The sequence below is a fragment of the Coregonus clupeaformis genome, chromosome 1, assembly GCF_020615455.1.
Source record: "Coregonus clupeaformis isolate EN_2021a chromosome 1, ASM2061545v1, whole genome shotgun sequence".
In the NCBI taxonomy this organism is placed as follows: Eukaryota; Metazoa; Chordata; class Actinopteri; order Salmoniformes; family Salmonidae; genus Coregonus; species Coregonus clupeaformis.
The window spans coordinates 6518002-6530365 of NC_059192.1; the positions used below are offsets into that span (position 1 = coordinate 6518002).

Below are 12364 nucleotides of genomic sequence, written 5' to 3' on the forward strand. Positions count from 1 at the left end.
GGTTTCCCAAGCCATCTAAATAAACAATCACCATTTACTTCACAACCTTGTACAAATAGCATTATTCCTATGTGAAACCTAGTGCAATGAGAGTGCATGATGATGATTATGTTTGGATATGGCCTGTACCATAGAATTAGAATGTGAGAATGGACCATTCTAATTCTATGGCCTGTACAGTAGTGTAACCATATAATTAGAATGTGAGAATGACCATTCTAATTCTATGGCCTGTACAGTAGTGTAACCATAGAATTAGAATATGAGAATGGACCATTCTAATTCTATGGCCTGTACAGTAGTGTAACCATAGAATTAGAATAGAATGGACCATTCTAATTCTATGGCCTGTACAGTAGTGTAACCATAGAATTAGAATAGAATGGACCATTCTAATTCTATGGCCTGTACAGTAGTGTAACCATAGAATTAGAATAGAATGGGCATAGACGAAAACTTCCTTTATCTTCCTTTTAACTTCACAACGACCGGCTCAGTAAACTTCTGGCTAGTCAGGAACTGCCACACCCCTCCTCTGTAGAACTCATTCCCAAAGGAATAGAGCCACGCGTTGAAAATGGGGTTCATTTTCGCCAAAACAGGAAGCAACTAGGAAATGAATAAACATGTTTTCTTGTTAAATGATTTAAATAAAACAATCTCCATTCACATTTCATTGAACTAAAGCATTATCAATCACAGAGAGACAAGAGAAAAAAGACAAGAGAAATATAGGAAGAAGAAGCAAAAGAAGAAGAGGCAAAAGAAGAAGAAGAAGAGGCAAAGGAGGAAAAATAAGCAAAAGAAGAAGAACTGCTCACCATTCTCAGCTTTGGAGAGACCAGTTTGGCATTGTCAAAGCAGGCGTAGATACACATGATTTCGTAGGGTCCCCAGCAGAACAACAGAACCCTCAGTGGTACACTGGTGTTCCACTGGAAAACAAGGACAGTAAATAAAGCTGTATTGAATGGGCCTTTTAAGGGTTAGTGCTATCTGGAATCCTTGGGATGTCCCTACCATAAACCCTAACCCTAACCCTAACCCTAACCTTAACCCTTACTTTAATCCTGTTTAGACTTTTCCGACTTTTAAGTCACACAATAACATCAATAACATATCAGCATCACATAATGTATAAAACAGCAGAACATAGCGACAGTTATACATACACCCATACAGAACATAGTGACAGTTATACATACACCCATACAGAACATAGTGACTGTTATATGTACACCCATACAGAACATAGTGACTGTTATATGTACACCCATACAGAACATAGTGACTGTTATATGTACACCCATACAGAACATAGTGACTGTTATATGTACACCCATACAGAACATAGTGACTGTTATATGTACACCCATACAGAACATAGTGACTGTTATACACCCACACAGAACACAGTGACTTATTTAATGTAATATTTAATATGCCATTTAGCAGACGCTTTTATCCAAAGCGACTTACAGTCATGCGTGCATACATTTTTGTGTATGGGTGGTCCCGGGGATCGAACCCACTACCTTGGCGTTACAAGCGCAGTGCTCTACCAACTGAGCTACAGAGGACCACACTTATGTACACCCACACAGAACACAGTGACTTATGTACACCCACACAGAACATAGTGTCATGACTTGCCCTCATGGGATGAGGATCAAAGATGCCGGCTAGGCAAAGGTTTGAACACCCCCCTCTCCTGGGGGCCAGTTCTATGACCGGTCATAAATTCCTTGCAGAAACTCTCTTTTCCGTGCCATGCAGTACTGACAGAGGGAATTTCCCTGTGAAACAAAGGAAGTCTTCCCGCCAAGACTCCAACATCCAAAAGTGGATAATGAAACAATATTCATACTTCAAAGAATGTGGGAAATGGTCGGTGGCGACTTAAAGAACAACTATGTCAAATTCGTTACTATGTTGTGATGTCATTAAAGATGGTGGATCAACATAACTGTATCTCTGGGGGGGGATACACTTCCCAGTTATGAGGTTTGCATCTAATTGTTGTATAAAACGAATGATTAAGTATAATAATACTTTTATAAAGATAAATGTGATTTTAGCATTCTAGATGAGATGATTGTTTCCATATTGATTTGATCTCAGTCAGTTGCCACGCCCAGATGAGCACAAACATGATGAAACGCCCCCTTTTCTACTCAAGTATAAATCCCCTCGTGACTAAATTCACCTCAGACCAGTGAAGTGTGAGCTAAACGTTACAAAATGGTTTAAAACTACAACTCCATTATCAAAGGAAGACCAAGCAGATTACGGTATAAGCCGGATGTTGCAAATGGTTGAATTTCTACCAGACCAGGAAGCGTGAAGCTGAAGCTACACGTTACAAAATGATTAGACCAGAAAGACCAGAAAACGTGAGACGTTAGTCCACACGTTTGAAATGGAGAAACTCTGAAACTCTCAACCTCTACACGAGATGAAGTAGAAGACAACGCACTAGACCTTATCATCTCAGTCTGCAGCTGGCATGTATAGTCGTCTAGAGAACTTTCACTAAAAGACACAAGTTGGGAAGGACAATCCCTCTCAGACAACCGTTGGTACATCTGAAGTATCTTTTCTAACAGATCAACTCTACGAACTACGGGGTACGCTGAAGTATCCATTCTAACCACCACTACGACCAGAAACTCTACCAAGGACATTGGGATCTCTGGTGGGCAAACCAGTCCTACATCATCAACTCAACGATCGAGGACAGCTACACGTAAATACATGTTGCATTTCTAATCCGAATGAGCGGGTGCTAAGCATTTGCATTTCCGTGAGCGTAGTTAAGAAATGTCCGATAGGTGAATTCGTTTGTCTCTTCCTTTGCCCCCCTCTCTCTGAATCCACCAATCTTCCTTCTAACCAAGCATTCATGCTATTGTTAGTCCAGTCCACTAGGGTCCTGTTTTCATTGTATTACGTTAGTAATCAATAACATATGTGTGTGTGTGTGTGTTATTGTTTAGTTAGTTAGTAAATAAATAATTAAGCCAATGTGTGTATTGCTGATTCATCAATAAGGTTAGGGTTCTTGCAGGTTCAAGGATTATGTGACGTTCAGAATGAGACTGATAAGAGGTAATTATTTAATAAGTGACTGTTATCGATATATAACATATATATCTTCTAAGAGTTTAATTCGGGAGATGGTAACTCGTTAAAAACAACTTCTTCCATGGTGCCCCAAATTCCTAATGAGTTAATTGTTACATGATTAATTTAATCGAGTGACAATTAAACATAGTTAGGTGATTCGATAAATAACAGTCATACATTAAAGTAAGTCACGTCACGACAATAGTGACGTATGTACACCCACACAGAACATAGTGACTGTTATGTACACCCACACAGAACATAGTGACTGTTATGTACACCCACACAGAACATAGTGACTGTTATGTACACCCATATAACTCATTTTTGGTTAAGTTTTACACTTCTTACTTACAGCAACCCTTGTTTACAGGATTATCTTGCTTAAAGTTGTTGTAATCTGAATTTTATGGTACAAATTACGCATTGTTCATTTACTAGGATTTAAGACTATCACATCAATTTGTAATATATTGAGAAGTATGTTTTTCTGGCCAAAGATGAATGGTATTGATAAAATGCGTTGTAATGTTCCAAAGAACATGTTCCAAATGTTCTAACGGTAGAATGTTAAAAGGTTTACCCTGTGCTTGTGGATCTTCTTGAAGTATGCGTGAATGGCGTCGTAGTTGGACTTCATGACATAAGCAGGGAAGATAAGGTAGAAGACAGTCAGTGCCCCCATATAGGTCATGTAGTCCCTGTTGGATGGAGATGCACATAGACAATAGAATGACATAAGACATATACTGTTTATACTGGGCACCTCTATGCATGGGGCATCCTCACTCATCTAGGGTTGCTAAATTCTGGTAATTAAAAAAAAAAACATACCAGGTTTTCAAGAAATCCGAGAGGATTCCGCATTTCCTGCTTATTCCCTCCTGATTCCGGGGACCCTCCAACTGGGATTTCTGGAAAACCTGGGAATTTTGCAACCCTAGTCTGTGGGAGACATTGCTATCGAGCTTTGTTTTTATTGTCTGAAATGAATAATCCCAATCCATTAGAGATTTTTGGCAGTGCTCGCTCTGTGTGTGAAATGCTGGATGTTTTCAACTGGGGTAAAAGAGCCTACTTTTGTGGTAATCTACTGTATTTCATTGTTGACATATTACTAAGCCAAACAGTGATGTCAACAGCTGGTCTGGAATTCCCTGCACCATAGATGAGAGAGAACATGATGGTGTGTGTGCATGTTTAATTTCTGACTGTATGTCGCTCTGGATAAGAATGTCTGCTAAATGACCTACATTTTTATTTAAATATAGCCTACTTGTCTCCTTTGGTGTAGTCTAGAGTGCAGCAGGTCCTCATGGGCTCAAAGTCATAAACTCCCCAACCAGCCAGAGGGACGGCCGCCCAGAAGATGGCCATCCCCCAGATAACGATAGAAAAAGTCCAGGCCGTGCTCCAAAACAGCTTCTGATCTGGAACATAATAAAGCCATGTTTATTGGGAATTTGCAAGAATATGTTTGTAGCGTTGTAGATGTATATAGTGCATAAATAAATACATAAACACATTGTTAATAAATCAATAATGCTATAGTAAATGCCATGAATACATACTGTACAGTAGGATACTACTCACTGGTGACATATTGGTGATATCTGTCCCAGGCGATGGTAGCCAGGAAGCTGATAGAGGCCAGGACTGCTGTCATCCCCATGAAGGCATGGTTGCTACATCCATCTTGGCCCCAGGGCCAGTGTCTAGGGTGGCAAGAGAGGAGCACATTTAGGCTGTGTTTACACAGGCAGCCCAATTCTGATATTTTGCCTGATTATTTGCAAAATATCTGATCTGATTGGTCAAAAGACCAATTATTGGCAAAAGATCAGAATTGGGCTGTCTGTGTAAACACAGTCGTGGAGTTTCTATTCCCATCAGGTATAAACATGGTGACTCATATTGCTGCAAATTGTTATACCAAATACACCTGCTTTGGGTTGTGGTTCTATTCAGTTAAACTATGAAATCAGGATCACAAAAAATTAACAATTGTTCAACATGACAGTTATGGGTGATTTACACAACATTTAATCCATAGAAGGTTCCTTTAGAGGTTGGATTGTTGACATATATATTGACATTTGTATCTTAACGCATAATTGAGAAATAATTAATTGAATTTTGAATATTTGTGAAATTTGGGCTTTACCCAGGCCTCCTTTTAAGACTCAATATTGTTTCATCTGTAGATGCTGTAAAGCAAAAATTGGTGTCATATGAAGCTTTACCGCTCGTTCTGTCATATGAGTAGTATTTACATTAATTTAATCAATATTGAAAAATCTAAACATGAATATTGAAAATATACAACAATCTTTGCCCAATTTTTTAAATATTTTTTTTTGCATAATATACTCTACAGGCATATCAATGTCCCAGAGTGGGAACCCTGATACTTTTAGAGTTATGATCCAATTCTTAAGTGTTACCAACAGAGTGAATGTGAAAATGGATTCAAAATGGTCGCCCTCTACTGGTGATTTGCAGGATGTGAAATTATCCAAATAAAAGGAGGGCTGTGATTGGTCACATTGCCTACTCTACCATTATATCTCTGTTTAAAATGGGTCATAACTTTAAAACTAGCAGAGATCCCTCTCGATTTTGTTATATGCCCGTAGAATATATGGTGTTCAACAATATGCTGAACAATTTGCCAAAACAACATTTTTATATTTTCTATATTCATGTTTATATTTTTCTATAATTATAAAATATGTTAGACATTTTTTTATTGAAATCAAAATACTAATATTACAGAGCAAGCGGTAAAGCTTCATATGACACCAATTTTTTGGTGTCTTAAAGGAGGCCTGGGTAAGGCCAAAATGTAAAAAAAAGTCCAACTTCAATCAATTATTTCTCAATTATGCTTTAAGATACAAATGTAAAATACCCTTCCTCCAAAGGACCCTTATATGGATTATATTTCATGAAAATCCATAAAGAATGAGTCATTTTACCTTTACCTGAAAAATGTGTCATTTCTTTCCTAGTTTCGTGAGGAATCACCCTTATGTGTAGTATATTATGTCCATGATCTATATATATCTATATCTATATATATATATCCATTATAGCTATTCAGATATATATGAAACATGTGCCTCCCTAGAATGCCTCTTTAGAATGATTTGCGCTGACATCCTGTCTGTAAACCACTTTTAGATCAATGCATAAGCGCATGTTTTGTGACAACTATTGTACACATAAATTAGGCAACCTCTACAGGCATTAATGCAGTGTCAGAGGATAAGAATTCATACCTATAAGTTAAGCTGGCGTATGCAGCGATCAGGCCAGTTATATTGAGCATAATGTCAGCCACAGCAAGGTTAAACACAAGAAAATTACTGGGAGTTCGCATTTGCTTTACGCTAATATAGGCCAATATTGAAATGGCGTTGAGGAAGAATCCAAGAAGACCTAAAACACACACATGAAAGAAAGAAATCATAATGGGAAACAACATGTGATAGATTCCATGCCATAAACAGACTAAATGGAGGTTTAGCGTTTCAGTTAAGTTACATAGCCTATACGTTTTACGCCTATATCGGAAATTGTTGAATTTTAAGCGCACATACTTTTATTTCACTTTCACATTTCAACCTTACAAAACATAATCTTCCAAATCTTTATATAATTCACATCTCCCATTGACAACTATGAATGATTTGAAGTTGCCAAGTTGCTGTCATTACTTGAAGAATCTTCAAAGTATTTCTCGGGGCAAATCTTTTTTTTTTTTGTCCGACTTTAACATCATTAGGCCTATCCATTTAAGAACACTTTAAAAGCCCACACTGCTCCATCCTCTGGCAGACGTTTCCCTAATGCAAATACATCTTTCGTTTCAACATGTTTGGCATAAAATATTTCACTTACCCCCAACAAGAAGCGCTGAACCGAATGCAAACATGTCAAAATCGGAGAAACCCTCCGGTAATGTGTATGCTGCCATTTTTTAGTGCCCACTATAATTGTCGGACACTACAACTAATTCTTCTACGTTTATTCTTGCTCCTAAAAGTGAAAGAGGTTTCTAAGACTGAACTCCTTTTAAAGGCTCTTTCACGTGAAAAGGCATGCAAGGACTTATCTCAAGTAAAACCCTCACCAATCCCTACAAGAATGTTCTAATAAGTGGGAAAATAGCAATAGAGTCTGCTGCACATTGGATAAGTGCTAATTTTCTTCTTTTTCCGATTTTTTTTTTCTTCCCCAATCTTTGTGTTCATTGAAGTGGTTTCTGCGCACCCAGTGCGCATGCGCAGCTCACTGATCTATATAACAACTGATAAGGATACCGTCTATCTCACTTTATAGGCTACTGACCAGTGGTGAAAGAGTTTATATTATCACTGAACTCTAAACCCACAGGTCATACTTTATCCTTAGGAGGCTAAACATTATATGGCACATGACAATAAAGGATCTCTCTCTTATTCTGATAGGTAAACCTACAGATGTAGGATCCTATTTTTTTATTTATTTATTTATTTTTTGGGGGTCTTAGTTTGAGCCAGTTTGCTATAGCAGGAATATGATCCTGCACCAACAGGAAATGTGAATTATTATGTGGATTATAATTAATGGATATTTTTTTGTAGGGGTTGATACATTTTTCGATAGGGAAAATCAAGTCTGACATTTTAAAGTAGAAATTACAAACTTTAGAAGCCTTTTTAAACCTCGAATACACTACAAGTTTGCATATTGAATGGACTGAGAGACCCTTTTGCAGTGCATTATTGGTTTTACCATTTTCACAATGCAACATGTTTACATCTTCAGTCTGGCTAAACTTGGTGGGTGAAATCAAATCTGACTTCCATGAACGTAACATTGTTAGCGATGTCCCCAAGTCACCCCAACCTGTACACAGGATATTGGTTACACATTTTTGGTGATTAACACATTTTGTATAATAAAAAAAAATACACAACACAAACATGAACACCAAGAATCAGAACAGACGCAGCAATCACAGTCAACACCATAATGTGATACAGGGAGCTCCAGCCCATGATAAACCACAGTCAACACCATAATGTCATACACTGCCTGTGTTCATGTTTGTGTTGTGTAAAATAATAAAGAAGCCAGTTTAATGTATACATGTCACCGGGAACAGGTCAAGCCTCCTGTAGTTATACACTATATTATATATTGATTGTCTACTTCAGTGTTAATGCCAAGTACAGTACATCTAGATGGAGAAAATGGAAAGTGGCAACTGATATCTCTGTAATTTTACGATTTACAATTCAATATCGATATCTATCGGTCAAAGCTTTAGATGGCATTATGACTAGGCTCTTTGAGTTGGTATGTGATACATTAGCTCAGTTTCATCCTTCATCCATAGATCCCAAAGCCTTGGATAGCCTAGAGATGGTCCCAAGGGGTCTTTTCATAATGTAACAACAGTCAAGACTTAAACAATAGAGCTTGCTGGCGTCACTCAGATAGTCCCAAATGGCACCCTATTCCTTATGTAGTGCACTACTCTTGACCAGGGACCAGGACCAGTAGTGCACTACATTGGGAATAGGGTGCCATGTGAATCACAGATAAACTGGAGGAGTAGTATTGCATTCTAATCAAAGACCCCACCTTTTACAGCATTGAAAAGAAACAGCACCCACAGGTTCCTATATGGATTTGAATAATTTCTACCGCTGGTGTAGTGGGCCATCCGTCATAATCTGGTGATGTAGCAATAAAACAAAGGTTGCACTGTTGATGCAAGTCTAGCTGCCTGAGTTCGGACTTTAGACACTGAATAACACACAACTGTTTAACTCATTCCCCGATCTGTCACCCTAGACTGCAGTTTATTACTGCTAAGGCAGAAGGCAGCCCTCTTTATAAAGCTCAACTCATTCCCCGATCTGTCACCCTAGACTGCAGTTTATTCCTGCTAAGGCAGAAGGCAGCCCTCTTTATAAACGCTGTTTCACATTACTTAGCACACACACACACACACACACACACACACACACACACACACACACACACACACACACACACACACACACACACACACACACACACACACACACACACACACACACACACACACACACACACACACACACACACACACACACACACACACACACACACACACCTTAGAGGGAAAACCCCTCCAGAATGAAAGTGATGTATTAATAAGGGCCATAGATAAATGACAGGATTAAAGAGGCATAGTTGGATGGTGACCCGGGATTTGCCTCCTGGTCGCAAATTGCTTGAAATCTTTAAAGCTTTTGTCTGCGCCTGGCAAATTTATGAGCCCGTCACAAATGCACCCTATCCCCTATATGGTGCACTACTACCCTATGGGTCCTGGTCAAAAGTAGTGTACTATATAGGGGATAGGGTTCCTTTTGGGATGCACATTACATCAGTGTCTGAATAGAGACAGGAGACAGACAGTGTACTCACACTGAAACCACTCTCACAGATAGAAAGTGCGTCATGAGGAGGGGTCAGTAGTTTTGCCGACTAATAGGTGTCCAGACCTACAGGAACAAAAGGCTGGAAACATTTAAGTGGATGAAGAAGCATAGTCATAGAATATTGAAACCGTCAGAACCCCTTGTGTAGAACCCTGACTCTGACTCTAGAACCATGACTCAACATAATATACAGGTTAAGAAAGTTCACAAATCAAATTGATTGTTTTCTTTTACTCTTAGCTGCCATCTAGTGGTGTGTTCCATGTTATGTCGGGTCCCACTGGGGCCTTGAACACTATAGACCACTGGGACCTTGTACACTATAGACCACTGGGGCCTTGTACACTGTCCACCACTGGCGCCTTGAACACTATAGACCACTGGGGCCTTGAACACTATAGACCACTGGGGCCTTGAACACTATAGACCACTGGGGCCTTGTACACTATAGATCACTGGGGCCTTGTACACTATAGACCACTGGGACCTTGTACACTATACACCACTGGCGCCTTGAACACTATAGACCACTGGGGCCTTGAACACTATAGACCACTGGGGCCTTGAACACTATAGACCACTGGGGCCTTGTACACTATATACCACTGGGGCCTTGTACACTATAGACCACTGGGGCCTTGAACACTATAGACCACTGGGGCCTTGTACACTGTCCACCACTGGGGCCTTGAACACTATAGACCACTGGGGCCTTGAACACTATAGACCACTGGGGCCTTGTACACTATAGACCACTGGGGCCTTGTACACTGTACACCACTGGGGCCTTGAACACTATAGACCACTGGGGCCTTGTACACTATAGACCACTGGGGCCTTGAACACTATAGACCACTGGGGCCTTGAACACTATAGACCACTGGGGCCTTGTACACTATAGACCACCGGGGCCTTGAACACTATAGACCACTGGGGCCTTGTACTCTATAGACCACTGGGGCCTTGAACACTATAGACCACTGGGGCCTTGTACACTATAGACCACTGGGACCTTGTACACTATACACCACTGGCGCCTTGAACACTATAGACCACTGGGGCCTTGTACACTATAGACCACTGGGACCTTGTACACTATACACCACTGGCGCCTTGAACACTATAGACCACTGGGGCATTGAACACTATAGACCACTGGGGCCTTGTACTCTATAGACCACTGGGGCCTTGAACACTATAGACCACTGGGTCCTTGAACACTATAGACCACTGGGACCTTGTACACTGTCCACCACTGGGGCCTTCAACACTATAGACCACTGGTGCCTTGTACACTGTCCACCACTGGGGCCTTGAACACTATAGACCACTGGGGCCTTGAACACTATAGACCACTGGGGCCTTGAACACTATAGACCACTGGGGCCTTGTACACTATATACCACTGGGGCCTTGTACACTATAGACCACTGGGGCCTTGAACACTATAGACCACTGGGGCCTTGTACACTGTCCACCACTGGGGCCTTGAACACTATAGACCACTGGGGCCTTGAACACTATAGACCACTGGGGCCTTGTACACTATAGACCACTGGGGCCTTGTACACTGTACACCACTGGGGCCTTGAACACTATAGACCACTGGGGCCTTGTACACTATAGACCACTGGGGCCTTGAACACTATAGACCACTGGGGCCTTGAACACTATAGACCACTGGGGGCCTTGTACACTATAGACCACCGGGGACTTGAACACTATATACCACTTGGGCCTTGAACACTATAGACCAATGGGGCCTTGAACACTATATGCCACTGTGGCCTTGAACACTATAGACCACTGGGGCCTTGAACACTATAGACCAGTGGGGCCTTGAACACTATAGACCACTGGGGCCTTGTACACTATACACCACTGGGGCATTGAACACTATAGACCACTGGGGCCTTGAACACTGTACACCACTGTTCATTGGGGGAAAGGAGGCCACTGGTATGTGTTTTGATAATACTGGTGGATATCCCCTATTTGACCTAGATAGTTTGTGTGTATGTATTGATATGTAGACTACGTGTGCCTTTAAAAAAAAATGTATGTAGTTCTGTCCTTGAGCTGTTCTTGTCTATTAATGTTCTGTATTATGTCATGTTTCATGTTTTGTGTGGACCCCAGGAAGAGTAGCTGCTGCTTTTGCAACAGCTAATGGGGATCCTAATAAAATACCAAAATACCAAATCAGTGTGACTTTGTTACAGAAGCTTACATGTTAATAGATATTTCGCCTGAAAATAATGCACCCCTTTTCATACATTTAAGAGATAATGGGCTCTATGTCAAAAACATGGTATACAACCTTTTTATGATACACTACGGTAATAATTCTGTATTGAAAAAAAAAAATCAAAATATTTTCTGATCCCTTAGAATCTCTAATGCCGATTTTCTTTTTGACCTGACTGCGTTTGAGTTGTGCTGATAATGTGCTTTTCCAACATTTTATTAATTTATTGCAGCACAACCCGTAAATTAAACACATGTAGGCTATACTATATATACACTACCGGTAAAAAGTTTGGACACACCTACTCATTCAAGGGTTTTCCTTTATTTGTACTATTTTCTACATTGTAGAATAATAGTGAAGACATTAAAACTATGAAATAACACATATGGAATCAAGTAGTAACCAAAGAAAGTGTTCAATAAATCAAAATATATTTTAGATTTTAGATTCTTCAAATAGCCACCCTTTGCCTTGATGACAGCTTTGCACAATCTTGCAATTATCT

The 12364-nt window shown here is 40.0% G+C and overlaps 1 protein-coding gene across 1 annotated transcript; it reads right to left on the reverse strand.

The window, feature by feature from the left end:
• Positions 1-361: 361 nt before the first annotated feature.
• On the reverse strand, positions 362-7440 carry LOC121575803 (RPE-retinal G protein-coupled receptor). Its single transcript, XM_041889125.2, has 7 exons — positions 7030-7440; positions 6408-6567; positions 4720-4841; positions 4403-4556; positions 3710-3827; positions 822-935; positions 362-609 (listed from the first exon to the last, which is right to left on the reverse strand). Exons 1-7 carry the CDS (start codon positions 7103-7105, stop codon positions 463-465), a joined length of 891 nt encoding a protein of 296 aa, XP_041745059.1. The 5' UTR covers positions 7106-7440; the 3' UTR covers positions 362-462.
• Positions 7441-12364: the final 4924 nt, after the last annotated feature.